This window comes from Balaenoptera musculus, chromosome 3, assembly GCF_009873245.2.
Source record: "Balaenoptera musculus isolate JJ_BM4_2016_0621 chromosome 3, mBalMus1.pri.v3, whole genome shotgun sequence".
NCBI lineage: Eukaryota > Metazoa > Chordata > Mammalia > Artiodactyla > Balaenopteridae > Balaenoptera > Balaenoptera musculus.
Window position 1 is genome coordinate 80,446,169 of NC_045787.1, and position 27,010 is coordinate 80,473,178.

The 27,010-nt window shown below is 36.0% G+C and overlaps 1 protein-coding gene across 2 annotated transcripts; it reads left to right on the forward strand.

The window, feature by feature from the left end:
* The first annotated feature begins 101 nt into the window (after nucleotides 1–101).
* FAM174A (family with sequence similarity 174 member A) lies at nucleotides 102–27,010 on the forward strand. Of its 2 annotated transcripts, XM_036845307.1 has the most exons (3): nucleotides 105–712; nucleotides 14,600–14,734; nucleotides 26,452–27,010. In XM_036845307.1, exons 1-3 carry the CDS (start codon nucleotides 273–275, stop codon nucleotides 26,453–26,455), a joined length of 579 nt encoding a protein of 192 aa, XP_036701202.1. In that variant the 5' UTR covers nucleotides 105–272; the 3' UTR covers nucleotides 26,456–27,010. The 2 variants fall into 2 exon arrangements, with proteins under 2 accessions (XP_036701203.1, XP_036701202.1); XM_036845308.1 differs by lacking the exon at nucleotides 26,452–27,010 and having other exon boundaries at nucleotides 102–712; nucleotides 14,600–14,738.

Genomic DNA, 27,010 nt, shown 5'->3' on the forward strand with positions numbered 1-27,010 from the left:
TGCGCGGATGGCCTTGCGCGCCTGACGTCACGGAACGCGCCAGCCCCGGCATGTTAGCAACCGAAAGCGTCCCTGGTAGCAGTGGCTGCTGAGATGTACGAACTTCCGGTTCTCCCGGCAGCAGTAGCCGCTGACGCTTCTGCCACCTACTGTGGCCGGGTCTTAGCCCGGGATTTGGTCACCCTTCGTTCTTCACTGCGCCCATGGTCCCACCTGGAGCCAGGGCGGCGGGCCCGGCAGCTCCCACGTGGTGAGAGGGCGGTCCGGGGAAAATGAAGGTGACGCACTGTAGCTGCTGCCTCAGCCACCTGCTCGCCTCCGCCCTCCTGCTGTTGCTACTGCTGCCTGAGTTGAGAGGGCCCTTGGAGGTACTGCTGCAGGCGGCCGAGGCCGTGCCGGATCCCAGGCCTCCGGACCGTGGGCCGCGAACCCTGCCACCTCTGCCGCCCGGCCCCACAGCTGCCCAGTCCCCGGGCCGCGCTCCGGCCGAAGCCGAGGGACCACGGGGCGCCGAGGGCGTCAATAGCAGCACTCCCGGGGCGGGGCTTGCAGCAGAAGACCCAGGCGGGAAGGCAGGGGAAGAAGGCCCAGTGGGTGGCGTCCTCGCTGTGAGCCCCAACCCCGACGACAAGCCCATGACCCAACGAGCCCTGACCGTGTTGATGGTGGTGAGTGGCGCGGTGCTGGTGTACTTCGTCGTCAGGACGGTCAGGTGAGGCGAAGCCTCGATGAGCCTCCCTCGCAGGCCTGAAATGGGCTATCTTTTGACCTGGCGTTGCCCTCTTCCCACCCCCAGTATCATGGGTGCCTGCCTGAGTGAGAGACTGTGAGGATGAATGTCTTAAAAGCCTGTGGTACCTTTGGGAGTATTTAAACCACCAAGTAGTTGCTCCCTTTCATTTATAAATTATAAATTAGTACCGAACCTCTAAATCAATCTTTGAGTAAATTAATAATAATGCAGAATGACCTTATTATCTGGATACTTTATTTTATAAAATGTAAGAGAAGAAAAGATCTTTTAGCAGTAGTTTCTTAGTGTTGACTTTTAACCCACCACCTTAGTAATTCGGTTGTACCACATGAAATTTCTTACATTCCACCTTTTTTAACCGGGAATACTGACAATTTTGTATGATTCAATCTTTGTCATAGTCTCTATTAGAAACATCTAGCATTCATTTTGCATGGCACTAAATGTTTCAATGCAAAGTGTTACCGGTTGCATGATAAGATGGAAAACTGATACCTATGCGGGGGGGAGGGGAATGTCATAAATATGATCCTGTTTTAATATTGGTACATATGTTTAATATCCTAACTATCCTATCCTGATTTTAAATTTACAAAAATTTGAATTAGTAAATGGATAAATTTGATATCTTACACACAAAAAACCTTTGCAAAGTGAATTCATCTATAAATCTAAGTCATTCAAAAGTTTAAACTTACAAATGAATAGTTTTTTGAGCCTATTCTTACTACAGAATGTTAGATTATAGAATTACTTAAATTTCAGATTTGGTACAGATATGGACATGTAAATGACATCTTTCACTTTACATATGATAAAACTGACCTAGAAGAGTAAAGTGGTTTAATTTGTGTCCCATGGAGTCTAATGACCATCTACGATTGTAAAATCCATTGTTTGCTTTGTTTGAATTTTTTTCCCATTAACATGATGTCTGTGTCCTAATCTATGATCAACCTTTTGATGAAGTAGACCAGGTCTTTATGTTGTACCAGGTTATGAGTAAAAGTAGAAGACTGTCACTTATTTTTCTACTCCTCTTAATGCCTCATCAAGTAGAAAAGGAATTATATAATTCAATTAGTGACATTTGTTACTGTTTGAAGTAACTTCCACTTGATACATTCCATTGTTACTGAAGTAAAGTTATTTTATGGCATCAATCATGATATTAAAATATTTCAACTATGTAGTAAGACTGATTTGGAAAATCTATAATAAAGCCTCTTTAACTGGGTTAGTTGGGGACCACCTCTCTGAAGAGCTGACATGCAGAGCCAAGACCTCACTGTTAGAAGGAGCCAGCCAAGAGAACAGCTGAGGAAGCACTGTGTAGTTTCCTCCTGTATAAATACAGTAGAGGGTAGGTTTATAGGAATGCACTGGTTTGTTTTCTAAACTATTTCACATTTTTTCCTGTAACTGCCTACCCTCCACTATTTCATATATTTCTTTAAATGGATTTATTTAAACTGAAAGTTTCCTTATAAACATATCTATTTATTATTTTGTGAACAGAAAACCAACATCCCTTGGCTTAAATAACTGATTGAAGAAGTACAGTGTAAGCCAGTGGTAGACATGTGGTCCAGAGAACCCTGGAGGGTGGGAGGGTTCTCTGAGACCTCTTCAGGGGATCTGCAAGATCAAAACTATTTTCAAAATAATACATTCTAAGTTTATAGGGCACAAGAAGTTCATTGATACAGTTTCAAATTGCACATTGCAACTAGCTTTTAAGAAACTACCTCTTGTTGAGTTTTGGTGTACTATCAAAATAGCATAAACACCAGTATCTGAAAACGCTATTAAAATGCACCTCCCTTTTCCAAGCTCATATCTACATGAACCTGGATTTTCTTTATATCCTTCAACCAAACAACACATTGCAAATGATTGAAGGCAGAAGGAGATATGAAATCTAGCTGTTTTCTATTTTCTCTCTTTTCATTTTCTATCTAGTTCTATCCATTTAAGCCAGACATTAAAGAGATTTTAAAAAATCTAAATCTATGCCAATTTTCACCTTTTTCTGTTTTCTTTTTGATAGTATATTTTTCACAAAAAACTATGTTAATATGTAGTGGATTTATTCTAATTTTAAAAAGCAAATGATATTTTAAAGCTTTCTTAGGTTTAATTAGCATATTAATAATCCACATAATTGATATATATATAAAATCCACATATTTATAAGCTCTTTGGGGTCCTGAATAATTTTTAAGAACGTAAAGGAATTTTAAGATCAAAACATTTGAGAACCACTGGTGGAAACTATTATTTGAGTTATATACTGTTGGTTCACAAAACCCAGCAAATCCAGGCCCACATTCTGTTAAAGAGGAAGTTAGAAAATGAGGTGTTACAGACATATTACCACCAAACTGAGACTTTCTTCTTGATATAAAGAAATATTAGAAGAAAACTGAAGCAGTAATTACTTTTCCCACTATATAATTGTTAGTTAATGCTGTCTGTATATTTCCTATAAATATCCAGAGTATCCTAAGTATTATGTTTCATACACATATAAATAATGGGTCTGATGATAACTTTTTGGGGATGATCTTTTTTCATTTTGCTTCCACCTTATGTATAATCTTATAAATAATTGTTTATCGCCATTGATTTTCTATCTTCATTTCTGTAAAGCTTGGAAGGGTACAGTCTTTTCAGTCTGATTCTGTTGGATGACTCACTAATATTGTGTGTTAACAGCCAAATTCTGAACCTATGGCTAAGAAAAACTGGACTCTTTAACCAGCATCTAGTACATTCATTTAGTCCAAGTCCTAAATTTAGTTGGCCACCTGATGTCCAAAGCTTGACTGATGCTAACAATGTCTGGGCAATGTTCAGAACTTATGCTTTTTGCTTCCAGATTATGGGATGAAAACTATTCATTTTGGTGAATGCCCATTTTGACCCCAACTTCCAAAATAGTCGTGAGAATACCACAGCATTATTTATTTGTGCCAAGGGGGAAGAATGGGCCAAAATCATCATTTCATTAACTCATATGTGAAAACACTGAGAATATTTTACTTGTAAAGTACTTGAACTCCATGAAATGTCCATATTGTTTTACTTTAATCTAATTCAGTTATAATGAATGTGTAACTAGAGATAACTTCCCCTTTGAGTCTGGAAATATTCCAAAGAACAATTAGATTCTCTCTGTAGAAACTGAAATATATAGAGAGAGAAGGAACAGAGTAGGCTTCCTAAGACTAATGCATAGTCTTTCTGAGAAGAGGCTCATTGTCTGTCTCATTCTCTATTATATCCCCAGTGCTGAATATTATGTACAAAATAGGGTAGGCCCTGAGTAAGTAGTTGCCTAATTAATGAGTGTTCTTAGTTCTTGTCGGGGATCAGTGTGAGTCTGGGGAAGACTCAAAAACATGAGGACAAAGGCTATTTACTTACCATTTTTTATCCAAGGCTAAGTACAGTGTTTGCACTCAGACATTTAGTAAATGAACTAAGTTTGATTAGACTGAGAAAATAAATGTTGGGGTAGGGAAAACAGTTATTTTATTACGTTTTTCAAAAGAAATAACATTCCCCATCTTTCTCCTGTACACTTTTCCTTTCATGCTTCATTCTAATATTAAAGGAATATTAGATTACTGCTTCTGTCAGTTACTATTTTAGTTAAACACATAGAACAAGCCTGGCTAACTTAAACTAATGGGGATTTACTGGAAGAATGCTGAGATCTCAGAAAGTCAAAGAGAAACTGGAGAATCGGTTCTGGGAACAGGCAGAAACTAAGTCAGCTTAGGAGACAAGACATCAAAATACCACACAGGTTTCTTTGCAGGAACGTACCATTGTATAGATATGCAGTAGTTTTCAGTCTCTTTGACCCTCAGCTTAGGAATCAAATTCCATGGAAGGAGAAATAAATTAAGTCTATCTATTGGCAGAGGTGGTGGGAATCTTAATAATAATCTCACCAGACTGTTTACTGTGGTAGAGATACTACCAATAAAGGAATATGGGTGCAAAAAGGAAAGGAATACCGTCACCAAAACAACATATTTACACCTCCCTGATCCATCTTTGCTCTAGGAATCAAGGAGGAATATAAACTATTCATACCCACCTTGCTAGATATTTTTTAGCCTAGCAGTTTAAAACGCCAGTCCCTATGAGTGGCTCAAGAAGTGTCATGCAATTTGACCAGCAGTCTGTAAGGTCACTAATCACCTCCAAGCTACCAAATGTTCTTTATTCTACCAGAAGGGTCTTTATTCTGAATAGCTCTACTGCATTTGTTACCAATCATTTAATTCTTGAGTAATTTTCCTCTATTGGCTTCTGTTCCTTTTTACTATTTTAACCCCTTTTCAGTATAGTCTTATGGGAAATCAGACTTTCTGAGTTCTAATCCCAAGAGCTGTGTACTCTTGGGTAAGTTACATAGCAGCTCTAAAGTTCAGCTCAGGTTTTGTAAAATAGAGAAAATGATAGTATTTACCAGAAAGGATTGTTTCAAGGACCTATACAAAGTACTTAGCACAGTTCCTGGCACATAATAACTGCTCAATGAATTTTACTAGTGATAATGATTATTTTTTCTTATCACTCTTTTCTGATCTCTTCCATGGATCTTTTCCGTTTTCTCTTATAATAAGGACAAAATCTAGGCTTCTGAGAGTGCTTCTTTTTATTTATTTATTTGTAATTGAATGAAAGATTCCTTAAATTCTATAGTGATTTACAATTTTCAAAAGTTTCACACAGATGATTTCGTGCTTCTAAAGCTATCTCTTTAGTCTGTTCTTCTACATATGATAATAGGGTTTTCTGTATTTAAGCAATATTTATCATGTGCAGCTCTGGGAGATAAAAGTAATGAGATTAATTTTGGGGGGAATTTGGGCCAGGGTAGTGCTCCCCAACCTTTTTCGTGCCATGCCACACTTAGAAATTGATATTCATGTAGGGTAAATGCTTGAGACTATTTGCCCTGATCTCTGTCAACCTTGGACCCTGTTAGCTATTCCAAAAGGCTAAGGAGATCTTTGTTTTGGCACATCAGTAAACCATTTGCGTGTATGACACAGTGGTTGGGAAGTGTTTATAGAATGGTGCTGAATGTGGACTATGTAAAGAAATAACTGGACAAGTTATCATATGGGCCACCTTTAAATCCAGATTCTTAAAATGAAGAGAATCATAAGGAAACATACAAGTAGGTGATGGAACACTGGTAACCTAACTCAGAGAAGCTAGGATGCTCAATGCCCTTATGAGTTAGGAGGTTCTTACCTGTGAGTAATAGAATATCCAATTAAACGTGACTTTAACATAAGGACATGTTTTGTAGTTGTTTCATATCATGAATATGAGCAGGCTCAGGCTTAGTGCAGTGACTTTGTGAGATTATCAGGGATCTGGCTTTTTCTATCCTTGTCTCACCATGGGATGGCTACCTCAGCTTTAAGCATTATGTTCCCACACAATAGTATCTCAAATAGGAAAGAGGGAAGGGGGCCTGAAGAGAGGTCTTCTCTTCCTATGTTCTTTTTTTATCAAGGAGAAAAATCTTTTCCAGAAACCCCACTACTTGAGTTCACCCCTTCTATCTCATTTGTCTGAACTGCTTCACCTACTTAGCCCTAGACAATGACTGGCAAAAGGGAAATTATATTTTCATGATTGGTTGCACCAATTATTATGATCATTATGTATCTCTTAGGGCTGGGCTCAATTGCGGTCTAACCAAAATCATGGTACTGTTAAGGCAGAAGAGAGTTTCCTTTAGGATAAACAAAAAGCAGATACTGTTACAGTGATCAAAACTAAGAGATGGCCTAACCAGAAGATCATAAATGTACTTATTATTGTAAGTAGCTACCAAGTCATTACTTTTTACCATGAAAGGATGAACCAGAAAATGCAATTCACTTAAAACAATATATCCAGACTGGTATAACGTAAGATCATTGTGTAAGGGATCAGAAGACTGTTTGGTAGCTAATTTTGGACGTTGGTTAGAATTACTTTGAATCATTAGGATTGTTGTGAGGATTACGTCAGGTAATGCTTGCAAGCTGCTTAGCTCAATGCCTGACATATGTGCACACTCGGTAAATAGTAATATTCTTAGTGAAATTTTTCTGTATCTAGAATTGCTATTGTAATATATTTGGGGGGTTTTACAGTATTTTCTGTAAAAAATGTATTTGCCCCATACCACAGTCTGTGGTATCTGACCTCTTAAACTGTAATCAGCAAGAGGTTAGGTCTGACAAGGCTAGAGATGGGGTGGGAGCAAGGGGAAAAAAGGAGGTTGTAAGAGAAATCTGCTAGAGTGTTGGTCATAGAGCCAGTCAAAGGTGAGGCGGGATGAATCTTAGAGGCGCTGGTTTGTAAATAAGACTTTAAAGTCGGTTGGGGAATAAACCCATGCTGAACTGTTAGAGGTGGAGGTCAGGAGAATTATCAGTCTTCACATCCCAAATTCTAGGCCTAAAAGAGAACACTAGGAAATCTTTATAAAGACAAAGAGGAAAGATGACAAGGGAGCTATGTGCTGTGCACCTTCATGTAGGATACTTCATAGCTAAGCTATATGACATTTACTTAAGGTTTACTTCACCTGGGGGTATCCACCAGAATACCATCAAGTGGGAGACAAATCTAAACACAAGAACTGATCGTACATGCTGAATTACAAGGAGCTTGTTTAGAAAAGGGGTCTATCAGAGAAAGCAACATTGCAATAACCTAAACATAGATAAACATGCATTTGATCTTTTCTTTTTTAACTTTTAGGTATTAGCAGTGAACATGTTACGGGAAATGAAGAGTGGCAGGATACCTTGCTGGGGAATCTTCTATTTAGTGCTACACTTGGTCAAGCTTGTGATAGTGACAGAGCCTGGTAACTTATAAGCCAATAGAGAGGACCCAAGAATAATTATGAAAAGAAGCCAAAAAGATTCAAAAGCTCAGTAGTCTGTCAACTTGAGGTCAATAACTCATGACAGCACCATTGCTTTACATTAAAGTGGTATAATTACAATGATCCTTGAGAGATCAAAAAGAGTAGAATTAGCTCATTTTATCCTATATATTAAGGCATGGATAGCTCTAGTGTTGGATATGGCTCCATGTAGAATGCTGAGATTTTAAAAGAAAAACAATAGTTTGGCTTTTGAAAGGATAAACTTCAATTATTTAGTGTGTAAATGAAGAATAACTACATGTTACAATATGGTAAATTTACATACCCAAAAGATAAAAATGAAACTCCACAGCACAGGACACAAGTTGAATATTGGTGGTTCTAATTGAGATGGCATATGAGAATCACCTGGGCTAAAACAGATAGGCTAATCTACCTAAAACATCCCAAATGAGTATCTTAGAGGTCCTGGAGTGAATGCATGTTTAATATGCTTAATTATTCTAGCACTGTGTGTGTGTGTGTGTGTCCTGAGCCAGAGGGCTATTATCCAAATTACAATTTAAAAATTGGCTAGATCCCTTAGGTTTTGCTGTGGTATGGTTCTGGAGATGGTGTTCTTTCAGGCTTCTCTTATACCAGAGGTGGTGATTTGCATATAAAATTGTAGGTGTCTTTGTTATACAGAGAAAATGCAAGATCTATTGTGAATCTGAATATTTCAGTTAAATAATTTAACAGATATTTATTAGGCATGTGCTTTATGCCAGTCCTTGTGTGCTGTAGGCAGTGATAAGAACAGATCTATTTCCTGTTCCCATGAAATTAATGGTCTAATAGGGAAGATAAAAAGTTACAAAAATAAGTGTGCAAGTACATCTTTGATAAGTTCTTCAAAGGATATGTGCATGGGTGGTATGGAAGCCAGTAATAGGTGCTTGTGACCTAGCTGGGTAGATTAGGGAAGCCTTCCTTGTAAAATGAATAGGCAGTACCACAGCAATATTGTGGTGGCCAATGTCAGAGAAAGCATAGCTATTATGAGGGAATGAGGGAAGGCTTTGTCAATGGAGTATAGAAAGTGAAGTAGAATGTAGAGTCAAGAGCAAGGTAAGGCCAGAGAGAAAAATATGAGCCATCCTGTGTTGAACTTTATAGGCCTTATTACAGAATCATTTACTGCCAAGCAGTAGGAAACCAGTGGTAATTTTAGAGGGGAGATTGGTGAGTGACCAGAGTAGACAGAGGTAGACAGTTATAAAGCTATTTTAATAATTAAGGCAATAGATAGTAGCAGTGGTAAGCACTGTAAGTGAACTTCAGTGATTCTCAGGAAGTTCAGTCAATTGGACTTTGTGATTGTGGCAGCCATGGAGGCACACTGATCAAACCTCCCTTTAAGAGACCCTGCTGTGGGGATAGCCTCTAGCTTCCACAGCTTTGGATCTGTCACAGCATCCATGCCAGTGCCATGATTCCTAGACCTGCTTCCAGCCAATGATTGAATGTAGCCAAATCTGGTCATCGTGACTGACAGAGGACTCCCTTCTCTAATAGGCAACCTTTGCTTAAGGACATACCATTGGTCTGGTCAAAACTTTCTCAGAATTGCATTGCACTGGTACTGCTGTTCCTATCCTGTCAGCCTTCCTTTCTACTCTTACAGGTGTCAGACCTGTATCACCCTCTGTAGGATTTCTTCCTCATCTCCAGCTCCCTCCCTCTTTATCCTTCAGAAGCCTTTCCCCTGATAAATCTTCTGCATACTGTATTAGTTTGCCAGGGCTGCTATAACAAAGTACCACAAACTAGGTGAACTTAAAATTTTATCACGTCACAGTTCTGGAGGCTAGACATTCGAAATCAAGGTATTGGCAGTGTCGGTTTCTTCTGAGAGTTATGAGGGAGTGTTCTGAACTGAATGTTTACGTTCCCCCCCCCAGCAAAATTCATATGTGACTGTACTTGAAGATAAAGCCTGTGAGGAGGCGAAAAAGGTTAAATGAGGTCATAGGGGAGGTGCCCTCATCTAATAGGGCTGATCCCTTGTAAGAAAAGGAAAAGACTCCAGATTGCTCTCTTTCTCTTCCTTTACACCCAAAGAAGAGATCATGTGAGCACACAGTGAAATGACAGCTGCCTACAAGCCAAGGGAAGACGCCTCAGAATGAAATCTATCTTGCAGGTACCTTTATCTTGGACTTCCCAGCCGTAAGAATGGTGATAAATAAATTTCTGTTGTTTAAGCCATCAAGACCATGGTATTTTGTTATGACAAACTGAGCAGACTAATACAGAGAAGGTTCTGTTCCAGGTCCCTCTCCTTGGCTTTTAGATGGGTCATCTTCATGTTCACTTGGTGTTCTCTCTGTATCCATATCTGTCTCCAAATTTCATCTTTTTATAAGGACACTGGTCATGTTGGAGTAGGACTCATTCTAATGACTTCATTTTAACTTGACTGACTCTGTGAAGACCCTATTTTCAAACAACATCACATTCTGAGCAACTAAGGATTAGGCTTTCAACATATGAATTTTCAGGGGACACAATTCAACTCATAACATACTCGTCTCTTATTGGTGTCTGCTTCTTGAAAAACGTGACATTTCAGTGATGGATTAGGTTTGGTGAATGGGAGATGAAGATGAGAGAGATTTCAGATAAAATAATTTTTACTGTGTGTTATATATTGGGTTGAATTTCTTCATGAAAATCATAGACAACTAAAATTGTGGCTCACCAATTTTTATTTAGTTATGTCTCAGTGCAAAAAAAATGAGTTCCAAAACCATTCTTGATCAGTAATTCACTTTTCTTGCCAAAAAAAGTCAAGGCAAACAAATTCTGTATCATTAGTCGTACCTTTATTAAGATTTACTCTGCTTTATCATGATGCCTAATCATATAGGAGAGTGTATGTCTGTAAAATATACACTAAATACTATATTCCTCAGTCAGTTTTGAATGCGTAATAGAAGAAATTAAGAAATAATATTACTTATATAATTCCTTACTTAATAATACCCTACAGGCATTCAGTTAAAACAAGAAAATCAGATCGGTACAGCGAGTTACAGCAGGTTACATTGATTGGTTTTCTCCCTTTCACAGAGTAGTAAAATGAAAGGGAGTTTTATTCTGTTGTGTTTATTTTATGTGGCATCATACATTTTTACATAAAATTTTATCAACCTTACTTTAGTAGTTTAGTTTTATTTTTCTACTGTAGCTTTTACATGTTATTTAAACAGAAATAATTCTTACCGACCTGAGTATAATGGAACATAGAGGAATCTGCATCTATTTTAGACAGCTATTTGAATAATAACGTGAATACCTGGAAGGTATCTGATCAAGATCATTTACCTGTGATTGCCATGTGATGAATGAATATAAATCAATATAATAATAAACCATATTGCTATTTTCTTTTGCCTTCTTAGGCTTCCATATTTTCCTCTCTACACATGTATAGATAAAGTCCCAATTTTTTTAACTGAAGAGCCAACAAAATTTTTTTTCAGGTTGCAGTTATGTGTTTACTATGTCTGGTAGAAAACTGTGCATATCTATGATTATATGTATGTAGTTATTAACATACAGGGACAAATTGGGCATCATGAGCTTAATGAAAACATTAATTTGTAGGAAAAGAGCCATAGCTGTTAAAATTGCATGAATTTTAAATCCTTCTCTCCTTTGTTTAAAAATAATGTACACTGCATATTAAAAAATGGAAGTAGCCTTTTTACTTAAAGTTTCAGTGTATTTTTATGTGTATTGTATTTTTCACTTAATGTTTATTAGTATTTTAAGTAGGCGGTTCATTGAATCAGCCCAATAATTTTAAAGCTTTATAAGTGTTTCTGGCTTTCCCTGAGAAAAATCACTGCATATGGATGTGTTTTATTATGTTTGATGTTTTTATGGCCATAAAGCTGTCATGACCATGTAGCCATCACCGCCTATATCCTTGGACTTAGGAAAGACATTCTTAGGGAAGTTGCATTTCAAGTTTAAATTCTGTTTAACAATATATAGTTTTTTATTTGACTTATTCTTGTATGAATTAGTGACGTTTACTAAAATACTAAATTCATTTTAACTGAACTGCATTCCCCTATTTGTTTGGTGCCTGAGGGTGCACAGTCTTTGCATATGAAGTAAGTTCTTATTAAAGAGTTTGGATTCAGAAGGTGGTATTTATATACACGTTAAAAGACAGTAGAAGCTGAAATAAATAATAAAGTGCTCACACCAATGCAATCAAATGTTTAAACAGAAAGAGAAAACAGTGTTATTGGGCAGATTAGATTAGCCACTCATTGAAAGATTGGAAAATCATTCAAGGTATGATGATGACCTTGGAAGTGGAGAAGAGTGTCAGCTGAGATAAATGTCAAAAGTCCTTAAACTCTATGTTCATATCATTTCCTTTTTAAAGACTTGGCAAGGTATCCGGTGACTGACAATGACCTGGTTATTAACATATTGACTATTTGATATGTAATATGTGACCTGAAGGAATCTAGTTTATTTCCAAAAATAATTTCACATGACTGAAAAATGCCAGAATGTTTGGAAAGCCATATGGTTTAGAAAACTGAGCAACAGACTGGCAAAAGGGAAGAGAAGAAATTATGACTCTGAATATTCTTAACTTAAGCTGCCAGGTGGCTTCACTCATTCTTATGTATTCACTTTTTAAAATCAAAGCAGTGCGTGCAAATGTTATTAAATCATGTGGTTCAAAAAGACCAATAGTGAACTATAATTCCCCTGTACCTTTCTGTTCCTACTTCCAGTGTCAGTACTTCCATCATTTCTGTTCTTAGTTCTTCTGTGAATTACTTTCATCAGTCTAAATCAGAGATTGGCAAACTGACCCATAAGCCACATCCAGTCTGCTGACCTGTTTTTCTAAGGCCTACGAGCCAAGAATGTGTCTTACATTTTTAAAGCGTTGTAAAAAATCAAAATAATAACTGAAGAAGTTAAGATGAATGTGTGACAGAGACCATATGTGATGTACAGTGCCTAAAATATTTACTGTCTGATCCTTTACAGAAAAAAGTTTAGATTTCTGGTCTACATAAGGTATGTGTGTATGTGTATGTTTATGAGCATACACACATATTCAATACATAGAAACATGCACACATATATATACTTGTAAATTTAACAACCTAAACACATGTAATTTTTCACTATATAAAGATAGGCTTATACTTCATACCATCACCAGTTCTACCTCATTTTTGCCAGTTATTAGTATTAACTCTTTCACTGGTTATATTTGTAGCTTTAAATACTATACTTAAACCTCGGTTTCCTTTTCTACCATCTTTGGGTGGGCATATAGAATAGATTTTTAGGCAGTGATTAGTGGAAATTATCTCGGTTTTTGCCTAAAGATAGTAATATTTTGTAAATTTTGATCAGCCAGGTACTTTATACCCAGAAGCTAGCACAATGCCTGATGCTTAGTAAGACTCAAATATTTCTTAGTAAGACTGAAATATATATACACATGGGACAGTTTGTCTCCTAGGGGTCCCCACTATCATTTTTACAGAGGCTCGTATTGCTCTATACTTGGTGCTATAGTTGTAGTATTTCTTATCACACTTATTACGTCATACAAAGTGAATCAGAATTTAAGTAAACTTATTTGTTATTACTTGCTATCTTCTGTTTTGTTTTTAAACTCCCATAGATACTTGTGTGAAACATTTTTCTGTGTGTAGAGTTGAGGTTGTTACCTTGGAGGTGATTTAGGCATTGATTTCAGGGTCAAATTTGGATCACTGAACTAGAATATGATGTCACTCAGACCCTCAACAAATATTTAAGGAGAATCTTAATCAGACACTGTGCTACAAAGTAGCAATACAGTGGCGAACATGATAGGCATGGCTTCTCCCCTCATGCAACTTACTGGGAGAGACAGGCAAATAAACCCTCAAATAAATACATACATAGCACACATAAATGCAAGCTGAGATAAATAATTTGAAGGAAAAGAACAAGTTATTTGAGAGAGAAGGAGACAGTAGGGTTCTAAATCATGAGACGCCTTCATATATATACAGATAATAGTTAAATATTAAAATATTTTCTCTCCTCTAGAGCAGTAGTTCTCAAACTTTAGTTTGCATCAAACCCACAAGGAGTGGTTGTTCAAACACTGGTTTCTGGGCCCCAAATTCAAAGTTTCTTACTCACTAGGTCCAGGTGGGCATGAGGATTTGCATTTCTAATAAGCCCCTAGATGACTGTCATTCTCCTGATCCAGAGAACCACACTTCAAGAACCATTGATCTAGGATAGTGGCTTTCAGTACATTGGAGACACTTGTAGAACATTAATAAGCTATTGATGCCTAGTTCCTATACCTGGAAATTATAAATTAATTGTATGGCGATACGGCCCGAGAAAGGAGCTTTTTAAAATACCCTAGGTGATTCTGATATGCAGCCAGGAGTCTACACTACCTAGTCTAGAATTTGAGTGCCTATATACATACAGTTTCATAGTGGGGCAGAAAGTACCTAACGCTGCACAGTGGCAAGAAGGCATGGAGGAGATGGGAAAAAGGCTGGAACATAATCCTTCAGTAAAAATATTGTACCAGAACTAAGACTTGAGGGATTATCTGTCAACATTATAAGTTGACAGAAAGAGAAGAAAGTATGTCAGACAGAGGAAATGGATGGCACACAAACATACGGGAGTAGCTTTTGTTTAATTAATAATCCGAGGTGGTAAATTGGTTTCGTTTCTGAAATGTAACCATTCTGATATTGAATGCCTCCAATGTCAGAAACTGGGATAATTTACTTTTAGTTTACAAGTAAGTATAAAGATCATCTATACCATATTCAAATAATTTTTATTCATTAATATGTTCTATTTAATAGGATGAGAAGAAGAAACCGAAAGACTAGGAGATACGGAGTGTTGGACACTAACATAGAAAACATGGAATTGACACCTTTAGAACAAGATGATGAGGATGATGATAACACATTGTTTGATGCCAATCATCCTCGAAGGTAAGTGTTGAGCAGTTTAATTCCATGAGTCAGGAGGTACTTTGACAAGTAAACTGAAAAAATAAAGTAGAATTTCATTTAACAGTTTGTATCCTAAATGATTATTTTCAGTTCTGTTTAATGAAGTTCTTTGTGCTACCCAACCAATAGCTCACATTCGCATTGCTTTGCTAAAAGAGATGTAAACAATAGAATATCATCCCCCAAAGAAATCATTATTGTAGAGATCCTTGAAGAGCTTGGTCCTTTTAACTGCTGCATAATAATAATTGTGTGTGTGTGTGTGAGAGAGAGAGGGAGGGAGGGAGATTAGTAACTTGATTTTCTTTTTGCATTCTGAAAATATTTTGGTTTTAGTCTGGGTTATTCTATTTGTAAACAGTGTTTTCAGCAGAATTGTGAGACTAATGGTCAGTGGTCTGACAGTGTGGCTATAATGTCTATTCTCAGATCTATTCTCACTGAGTGTTAAGACCTTTCCTAAAAGGTTTGGATAAACAAAGTTATATGGATATAGACTAGTTTCAATGCAAATGGAATGAGGAAAGGAGGCAATAAAGGTTCCACTCAATAGGGAAAGACATGTTGGAATAGAGGAGGAATTAGTTGGATGAAGGAAAACTGGAGTCCAGAATCAGGTACGTATAGAAAGAGTACAGGAATCTGGGGGTTAAAAAAAAGACTCAACAAAAATTGGGCTATTAAATCAAATACATATGAGCTTTTAGTTGCTGGTAATTCATTCATTTAATAAAAATACATTCATGAAATGCCATAAAATAGTATTAGAGACCTGATATATAAACATGAACAAAACAATTGTATTTGTTCATTAGGGATTCAGTCTCTTAGTGAAAATAAACATGAATAGAATATATAAAAATGTTTTTATTTAGAATATTCTAAAGTTTATTTAGAACATTCAAATATACCCCCTGAAAGGCCTTAAATTGCCTATAAAGTATTGTACAATGCCCATTAAGTCTAATATTGCCAGTTGTTGACTGCTTCTTTAGGTGTGAACCAGATGAAGTTGCTCGCATGCGTTTAGGAGCCACTGTGTGTAATAGATACTTATCTTTACACCCTAGAAGGACAGTAAGAATAATTGTGAAATAGAGCTGGGAACTGAGACTGACTGAGGGAACACCTCACCATTTCTCTCATCTTGGGCTCACCCTACAGAAGGTGCTCATTGAGGAGGATGGGGGGTGAAGTCTCACTTTTTATATAATTATTTTCCTTTAATTTTCAGCAAAGTTTTTATAGTATTTAAAAAGTGTGGTATTTGTAGTATTTTAAAAAGCTAAACGCATACGAGGTACCTCTTCTGTACACACACAGAAAGGGAACACAAAAAGGGAAGCTGTTGACTTAGGAAGTCGGGGTTGTTTCCAAAGAGGAACTGAATTTGAAGCCCAGTTTGTCTATTTTAAGTGTGCTTGACAGTCAGCAGCAACCACCCAGAGCTTAGTAGTTGTGAAAAATGATAGTTGTTCAGAATGCAAGCAGCAGAAAATGTCTGGAATGCAGCCTGTTGTGTGTGCACATGTATTTATACGTGCAAGGTGTTATACCTGGGGATCAGCTGTGACAAGTCATGGGGATGGGCAAGGTCTTTTTTTTTTTTTTTTTTTTTTTTTTTTTAGGAAAATTGGAAGAGTTCTGTAGTCTTTTAAGGAGTTTGGTATTGCCCTGCTATCATTGGAGAACTATTGATGCTGCTTGACTGGGGTATATGTAATCAGATAACGAGATCTGTGTTGTAGTAGTGGGGAAAGTGGCCTAGGAGTGATGAAGAGGGACAGAACTAGGGAAGGTAGGAGGGGCATAAAGAAGGGGACAGTTTCCATGAGATATAGTTACCTGTAGCCATCTTTTATTCTGTATCTTGCTTCATCACAGACCTTTCTCCCATATTTATCCCTCTCTTATGCCCTGCTTCTCATGAATCTTGCATTCCATTAGAGAGCTAGACATTAATCAGAGTTACATAAACAGAGAAAGAATAAGAATAGGGTGGTGTGAGAACATATAGTGGGGGCACAGAACGTTTAACCAAAAACAAATGGTCCAGAAAAGCCTCTTGGAAGTGACATGTAAACTGAGACTTGAGACATGAGTAAAAATTAGCTAAATGAAAGGTGGATACAGGGGCAGGAGTTGGAGACAGAACTGCAGTCACAAAGTACCAGAAGCAAAAGAGTATAGTATAGTGTATTCAAGAAACTCAAAGAAGTTAAATATATGGTATATTAATATGTGTGAAATAAATGAATGGGTGGATGAATGATTTTTGAGCTTTGAATGCAAAAGGAAGAGGGTAAGGCAGAACAAAGAATCAGAAGGCAGGCTGTGATCCATGTTAATCAGTTAGAAATTATTCTACAGGTTACAAAGAGCCACTTGGAAAATTTTAAGACAGGGAAAACAATCAAAGCTATAGTTTGAAGATTACTGTGCATAAATTGGAGAAGAGTAAGATAAGGAGTAAGGTGACCAGGAAGAAGACCCGTTAGATGGTACACGTACATGGGGTGGCCTGTGCTAGGTGATAGCAAGAGAAGTAGAGAGGAGTGAATTATTCAAGAGGCTTTGAAAGGTATTAACAAGATTTAGGTATTGTGTTTGGGGGGGTGAAAGAGAAATGGTAATAATGGAGAAGCAAGTTTTGGGAGTAATGATAATGATAATTATCAATGATAATTGATAGTGAAATCAGCTTGAATTTTTTAGTATTATGATACCATTTACTTAAAAAACTTAGAATAAACTTTAACGTACATATGTCTAGATTAAATAAGGAGAACAGTACATTGTTAAGTGTACTTACCTATTCATTCATTCATTCATCCAATAAATGAATGATGTAGCAGCTAGTTTATACAGCAACTATTTAATGCCTGGCACTAGTCTAGGTGCTTGGAACACATTAAAGCAACAGAATAGAAAAGAAAAATTTTTTAAATCCTGACTTTGTGAAGCTTAGCTTCTAGTGGGGAAGAGGTGAGATTGGGGGGTTGACAGTTCATTTTCATTTTTACTTTTCCTTCGATATACTTCTGTGTTATTTGATTTTTTTTCTTCAAAGAGCATATGTTCATACATTACTTAAAAAGAAAAACCTTTTTGTCTGGGAATAATTTCAAATCTACAGAAAAGTTATAGGAATAAAAATAGTACAAAGAGTATCCTAAACTTTTTATCTAGAATCACCTTTCCTTAACATTTTACTTTATTTGTTCTCTTGTGTTCTCTCTTTCACTCTCATAATATAGATACAGAAGAATGCATCCCTCTCATTTTATATTTAAGTGATGTTCTGGTATTTCCTCATAATTAGATTCAGAGTATGCATTCTTGGTGGAAATACTACATAGATCTTTCTACATCCTTCTCAGGATATTGTATCTGGAGACACACAGTGTCCATTTGTTCTTCAGTAGCAGTGGTATTTGTGATGTACCTCTTCAAGGTTTTGTCTAATTTCTCTAGTATGCACTGTTTTTTTCCCCTTTGCAACTAATAAAGAGACATTTTAAAATCATGAAAATATTTTGCTTATCATCAAAATTTCCCCCTAGGTTTAGTACCCATTTGTCGTGATTCTTGCCTGATCTAATCTTCACTATGATAGTTGCAAAATAATGATTTTCCAACCACAACATTTCCTCCATATTTACCATTCAACATGGACACTGTACTGTAAGCAAGAGCTTACCCTCATTTCTTCTTTTTCTACCTATCTGTGTGCCTATCTAACTATCTGTCTATCTATCTATCTACTTACCTATCTGTCTACTTATTGACATTATGGAATCATGATTTTCTCTTTTTTCAAAGGTTTATAATTCACTGATGTACTTGCCAGTGGGAGCCTCTTCAAGCTGGCTTCTGTGCCCTTGTGACTTGCTCCCTTTTTTTTTTAAGCACTTCCTTACATTTTGGCCTAACAAGGTGTTCCAGGCTCATTTTGTACCTACCCTGCTACAGCCATGAAATCAACCATTTCTCCAAGGAGGCCTAGTTCCTTTGGGTACTAGGTGAGCTCTTTGTTACTGGGCGTCCTTGCTTCTTGGCCCTGTCAGCAGACAAGCTTATGAAATGTATACATAAGCGCACACACACGCACACACACACACTTGTGCACACTTATACATGCATATTTGCATATATGTGCATACTTTAGATATTATTACTTCACACCTCCCATTCTGCCATTCCAGTCTATCCCCACTGGGTTCTTTCTTGCCTTCTTCCTTTTCCATAGTGGCATTTTTCTTGTTCATTGTGTTAAGAATGTCTCCCGGGAACATCCTGGCTCCCAGTAACATCAACACGTTTACTTCTTTGCTCAATCTTATAATAAAACTAATATAGTTTCAGAATTGCTTTGCCTAGAACACTACAATAAACAAACCTACCAAGAAGAGTTTAGGATTTGTTTGCAGTTTTCTCCTCAGAGCCTCATCCTGCCCAGGACTGAGGGTAGTCAGATACAGTAAGTAATTTGGCTTAGTTCTTTTTCTTCTCCCCTCTTCTATGTGGTTGTAATAGTCATTTGAAATATAATTTAAGTCATTTGCTTACTTCTGTTTTAGATTTATTCTGTCCTTCCCATTTTTATTGTTTTTTTTTTAATATGAAAAACACTAACATGCTTCCAAAAGTAAAAACTATACCAAAAAATTTTAAGAATATACACCCACTCACTCTCTGGTACACTCAGAGAAGTAGCACTCCCTCATATCCCTTCCACTCCATTCTTCCCATCTCACCCATTGTAGATAATTGGCTTCATTATTTTCTGGTTTGTCCTCCTGTGGTTCTTTTGATAAAAGTTGGTTGGAATATGTTATTTCTTCTGTTTCTCTTCTTTCTTACACAAGAGGTAGCATATAGTGTATATTCTTTTATATTTTTTGGTTGCGCTTTATAGTATCTCCTGTAAGTCATGCTACATAAATTCATAGAGATTTTATTTTTCACAGCTACATAGTACTCCATGTTGTGTATGTATCATGATTTATTGAATTAATTGCCTATGCTCTGATGTTTAGGTAGTTTTCAATGATTTTGCAATTACAAATTATACTGCAGTGAATAAACCTGCACATACATATTTTTGTATTGTTGGAGGTGTATGCTCAGGGTAACTTTATAGGAGTGGGATTATTATCAAAGTGTGTGAGGTCAGTTTTAACCGTGAATATTGGAGGTGCCTATGATATCCCAGAGGACATAGCAAATTGGATGGATTCATTTTTTCACTAAGAGCAATGATAGACTGTCTGCCATGTATCCCCAGGCACTCTACTAAGCTCTGGGGATACAGTGGTGAACAAAAATGGACAAAATGCCCAGCCTCATGTAGTTAACAATAGATATACATACATAGCCAGAAATACAGAACAAAGAAGTCTGAGCTAGACTTAGGATTCCCTATTATAGTTTTTTGACCTCACTAAAACCAGAGGTAATGCTCTTCTCTAAGCCCGACCTACTTTTGCACCTTTTAAAATGAGCAATAAGATGGATATTTCAGGGTGCCAAGAAGCAAAGACCAGTTTTTCTATTCCCCTTTTATTTTCTTCTTCAAACAGCATTAAGTAACACCTACACTGATTTTAGATCTCTACTGTGCTTTTTTTTCAAGGTCTATGCACACATGGACCTCTTTTTCTGTCTCTCACTTTGAGGAAGGTGGACTCATTTCTTTTCTAGTAATGGACAGAAGTTTCAGAGAAGTGTGGATAGAGGTGTGTTTGTATTCCTATTACCTTCTGTAACTTAGAGATTATTTTCTGTTGAGATATACAGTCCAAACTCTATTACTTCATTTGAAGTAGATTCAATGGGCAGGACTTTCTCTGATCTTCCAGTGTTGGTATTAGATATTAAACATACATTATGCCATCAATTTATTCAACATTTCAAATTTATCTTGTGGGAAAGATGCACAGATCTTCCTCGACTTACCAGGGGGATATGTCCTGATAAAGCCAGTGTAAACTGATGATATCGTAAGTCGGAAATGCATTTAATATACCAAACTTAACTGAACATCATAGCTTAGCCTGGCCTACCTTAAATGTGCTCAGAGCACTTATATCACCCTATACTTGGGCAAAATCATCTAACACAAAGCCTATTTTATAATAAAGTGTTGAATATCTCATGTAATTTATTGAGTACTGCACTGAAATTGAAAAACAGATTGATGGTATGAGTACAAAATGGTTTTAAGTGTATCATTTGTTTACCCTCGTGATCGCATGGCTGATTGGGAACCATGGTTCCCTGCCACTGCCCTGCATCACAAAAGAGAAAAGATCATAATTCAAAATTAGAAGTATGGTTTCAACTGAATGCATATTATTTTCACACCATGATAAAGTCAAAAAAAAAATTGTTAAGTCAAACCATCATAAGTTGGGGACTGTCTGTATAGATCCTATTGTAACTCACTTTAATAACAGCTGATAATCATAGTTAATGCTATTAGTTGCTCTCAATAAAAGGGAAAAATCAATACTTATATGGAGAGTGTATCACAAGGTCTTTGTAGGCCCTGAAAGAGGATTTTCAGCAAGGGCTTCCCAGAGCAGTCATATAAATGGTAGAAAAAAGCAAGGGAATGTATGACAGTGGTAGAGAGAATGTCTTTAGAGGGATAAAATCAGGCAGGGGTCCTATCACTGAGCCAGGGGGAAACCTGGACACAGTGGGGTAGCAGAACTATAATAGGTGTAATTATAATAATCACTTAATAGTAAATACCTGCCTTAGTGCAGGATGTACCAGACACTGTGCTAGGCTCCTTAACAATGAAATCATCAAGACCATCTTGCAGGGTAGTTTCTATTGCTCTCACTTTAAAGATAGGAAAACTGAGGCTCAGAGAGTTTAAGTAATCTAGGCTTCTCTTCCTGCTGCAATCTCATTTCATTTTTCAAATATTTATTTGATTTATACCCATAAAAAGAATAATTCTAAAGTCTGTTCATTCTGTCTTCTATACAAGCACTCGCTATTGTTCATTTTTCAAATAGGGACCCCCAAAATTAGGAATATAAATATTATTATTTGCCTGCCTTGCCAACTGCAGTGCAGAATCATATTAGTCTACAGTATAACTGCTGGTGATTCTTGTTGGACCATGTCTTACTGATGGTTCTTTCATTGTTTAAGTGCTTTCTAAAATTAGTTCATCTTCATTTTCCAAATTCTATCCACAAAATAACGGGAAGCAAGTCATTTCCAGAGAGGTAAATTAATTTCCTTGCTTACAATTTAATCACAGTATAAAACTATCCTTTTGTAGTCAGCTCTTTCTGAGAGGGGTGTTTTTAATGTGACTTTTAGTACATAAAAATTTTAATAGTAATTGTTGGTGGCTAGAATTTGGAGTACTTATTTTTAACTTTTTCTTTGCATTAGATTGGACCATATGAAACTGCTAGTATATGGTTTAACCTAAATTTCCTGAAGGAAGTTTATTATTTCATGTAATAAGATATAACAGGTAGGGCCAACTCCAGGCACAGTACATCAGGGCTCTGGCTTCTGTTCTTCGTGATCCCCTTGACTCTGACCATCTTCACGTGCGGGCTTCATTTTGAGGCCAATAATAGGATGGTGCCAGCAGTTCCTATAATCATGCCCAGAATAGTAATTTTCAGTGGAAGTTAGGGACCAGCTATCTTGTGTCTCCTTTTTAGGAATGAGAATAGTTTCCCCAGAAACTCTGTTTAACAGAGTTTTGTTCTTGTTTTTGATTTTCATATCATTGGTTATGTGATCATTCCTGAACTAAACCCTTGCAAGAAAAATGGAAGTACCATGATTAGTTCAGAATTATTATCTGGGGTTGAATGGATATTGAGGAGTTAACCATCCTTACCACTAGATTTAAGCATTGAGGTTAATACAGTCAAATTGGGAAAATTTGTAGGTATGTGGAAAAAAATAGCTCAAGCAGTTTAGTTAATATGACTTCTCTTGAATTTGCTATTGATATCCTAATTTTGTATATTAGAGGTAATTTCTTTGGTTACTGAAACATTTTGTGCAAAGGAATTATAAAACTGAAAACCAAATATCAATTCTTTAACAATTGTGTAGGACGTTTTAGCTCTCTCAGGTAGAAAAACCGATGAGTAATCAGAGACAGCTGTATATTAACTAAAAATTACCTTCATTTTTCTTAAAAAAATGTTGGAAATAAATACTCATAAGCAGTCTCAAAAATGCAGTTTAAAACAGTGCTTTACAACACAAAACAAGTGGAAAAAATACCTTGTTATTCTGTTTGATTTCTGCTGAACAGTAAAGTTACTGTTATTATTTTATATTGATGTACACTAAAGGACATTTTCACAATCTTGGTAGCAGCTTCTAAAAGCTAGTACTGCTATCACTTTCAAGGCTATTCTAGTGATTCCTGCCAAGTATGTAATTTAAAAAACTCTATATTTGCTTTTTAGCTACTTCCATTCTGCTTCATTAAATTTAATATTGTATTGTATGTGTTCATTACATTTGTGCTCAATGTTACTTGGCCACAAAGTATTTTCTGGTTATTAACATCAGCATATCATAGTCAGGAAGCAGATTTGATATAAGTGTGTTAACCAGAAACTCTCATTAAGAAGATCTTATTCAAACAGTTATCAATTTGAAAATAGTTCTAATTTCTAAATCACTGCTTTCAATGTGGAGCATAACATTTTATCAGAATAAACACTAAGGTTATTCAAAGTAAATAGAATATGTATAGGAATATGTCAAAGTACTAATGCTTATTTTAGATAGAAATTGGTATTTAAGGATGTCCAGTGTGTGTTACTAGTAGGATAGTCTGTAGTTTACCCATTTAAAGGGAACTATGCTGTCTTTGTCATTATTTAAACAGGTAATAAAAGAGAACCTTCATGTAGGGTTTTGGGGTGTTTTGTATATTTTACTTTTTTGTGGACATTGAGCCTTAGAAGAAAATTTGCCTTGCTCCATTCATCATCACAGTGTCGTTATTGGTTAAGAACATGAATAATTTGTATATTATTTCAACAAATGATATGTGACATTAAATTCAGTTTGGTAATGCTGTTTTCTCATCTCAGCACATGGTCTAGAGTTGCCCTATCTAATTTGATAGCCGCTAGCCATATGCGGCTCTTCAACATTTGAAATTTGACTAGTGTGACTGAGGAACTGAATGTTTAATTTTATTGGGTTTTAACTAATTGAAATTTTAATTTAAATTGCCAGATTGCTATTGTGTTGGACAGTACAGACCTAGAGCAAAAGTGTTTGACTGATCTTGTCTAAACTAATTCTGTCAAATGGAGACTTACAGAACAGTTGAATCACAAGTTTCTGTTCATATAGCAGTTGATCTATTTAATAAAATGTTTACTTACTGCTTTGGTTCAGGATTTATATTCTGCCGTGACAGTCTGGATTGCAGACTCTCTGAGGTATATAGTGGGATAGCTGGGTGTGGGATGCAGAGCATAGCCACCTGTAAGGTTGATTTATGTGAATGGGGTTGCAGGACAGTACAGGGACAAGGACCTCAAGTTTATGGACAGAAAAAGTCCTAAACACAATTATTAAGGCATTAACCTTTCCCAGCATTCTCGGATAGTGTTCATTCTTTAAAATCCAAAGACATTATCTCTTCTTTAAAAGGACCAGGGAGAAAAAAAACTCCAGTAATCTAATACTTGCAAATGTATTTAAATGAACAAAGAATAACAATACTCTTGACTACACTAGGACAGTTTTTCCTTTCAAACTTGATTTGGTTTAATAGCCATTTTGATAGTTTAAGATTTTCCCAGTTAGCTCTTAGTTTGTCCTTGAAAATGTCTTTTTTTATTGTATCATTGCATAATGTGTAGAGGCAGAACATTCTTGAAGCTTGAAAAATACTCAAACTGAGGTTTCCATAAAATGTATTAATACTACAGACTTGCTTTACCTCATAGAAAAACATGTGGTAAAAATATTTAACATGAGATCTACCCTCTCAAATTTTTAGTTACGTAATACGCTATTGTTAACCTTAGGTGCAATGTTACTTAACAGGTCTCTAGAACTTATTCATCTTGCATAATTGAAACTTCATACCCTTTGAGTAGCAATTCCCCATTTCCCTTTCCCCTCAGTCCCTGGTAACCACCATTCTACTTTCTGCTTCTGTTAGATTATCTATTTCTTGCTACAAGTAGTAGAGAACCTAGAATTACAGAGACTCAAAAGTCTTTCTCCTATCATAAGAAGTCTGCAGGAGTTGTCTCCTGGCATCCATTCAATGGCAGTTGGATTACAGGATCTCTACATCTATGCAGTTTTCCCAAATCTTTTCTGATGTTTGTTTTATTGTGGTTATATGGCTGCTTCCATTTTAGCCATCACATCTGTATTCCAGAAAACAAAATAGTGAGAGGCAAGAACCCAAGCCACATCTGTCTCTTTATCAGGAAATCAAAATTTCTCAGAACGGTCCCCTTCCCCCCAACAGACTGCCACCCTACTTTGCTCACAAAAAAATCAGTATTTTTATTAGCAAACGAAAAGGAGATAATAAATATTGAGCAGACAGCTTATAATATGTCACTCTGGCTATTCAGAGTATTTTCTGAAGGTTAAATTTGGCAACTGGCAAAAGAGAAATGTTGGGTTTGGAGTTGGGGGTCACTAAATGTAGGCATGAATTCCGAGGAATTATTGTTCATGAGTAGCAGGTTTTTTAATGACCTTCAGTATATATTTTTGAAAAGCTTAAATTTACCCTCAAATTAAAATTTATTAGAATCTCATTAGCTTGTAATAATCTAATCATCTAGAGATCTATTATAGATTGCTTACTAAAGATTCAGACAAAACAATAAGTTGGAAGAGAGTATTATTCATTCTCATAGGTATCTCCAGTGAAGTTCTATATGTTAATGATGATTATAAAGGACGATTTATTAAGTTAGTAAAATCTGCACACCTTTGGCTTTGGTTGGACTAAGTGCTTTTGGTTGTAATGGCTCTTATTAGCAGAAGTTTCTTGGAATCTATGGATTGGATTAAGTAGCAGTAACGCCTGATGTATAATTAGAATTAAAGTCTATAAAAATATGTGATGAAAATATAACCTCATATTACCATAAACTAGTCAATAAGGTAAGAAAATGGGCAAATTTGGCCATTAGATAGTTTAGAGAAAACTTTATCTTCTGTATGGATAAATTTTGTAACTGTATTATAAATATTAAAAGTATTTTTTATTCGTTTCATTGAATATACTTCCAGGCCTGCAGCTTCAATTAATCCTCATTTCTGAAGGTTTAGACATAGGATCAGTTAACAATTGTGTTTATAGAAACTATACATAATTAACTACATTGCATACTTAAGTCAACTAAAGTTGTTTATGAATATTATATAAGGATATAACTTTAGTATGACTATGAAATAGCCTTTAATTACCCACAATAATTATATATAAAATTCCTTTGAAAAAGTTAGAATTATAATTTGAAGAATAGTATCTGATATAATTAATGTAGACAAAGTAATCATGTGTTTTATTGGTGCCATTCATTATCATTTCCTTAAATACTTTCATTATCTTCTGTCATTTCAAATCTTTGGGAATATTTTTAAATGTGTTTAAATTTGTTCCAGGATGGGCATTTATAGCATTTCTTTTTTCCTTGCAGATAAAAATGTGCCTTTTGATGAGAGGACTTCATCTTTCTACAATGAAGAGCAGAATTTCTATGTTTAAGGAATAAAAAGCCACTTTATCAATGGGGGGGTATTTAAGTTACATATATTATGATAACCTTTAATTAATTTCTTGTTGCAATAAATACTGTATCATTTTGTTATGTATTTCTCTGTGTAGAAGTGCTCTTAATGGGCTCAGAGTTGTTGGGAATAAATTGTACCATAATAGAAATCTGAAAATTACTTTAAAGCACGGTATTTTCTGATCAGTTTTTCTTTCTTGCTTACCTTATTATTGTAAACTGTTTACATACTAATCAGTTAATTTTTTTTTTTTTTGGCTGGTTAAGGTTTTTTGTTTTTTTTTTTCCTGGAACTATAAATCCCAACAAACAACTGGTGTGTAAAAATAATTTAAAAATTTCTTTACCAAGATGTATTTCCCATTTTTGTGGGGAAAAGAAGCCAAATTAATTACTTTGCATTTGGGTTTTTTGAATATTAAAAATGTCTGAGTTGTATGCCAAACAATAAATATGATTTAAAATA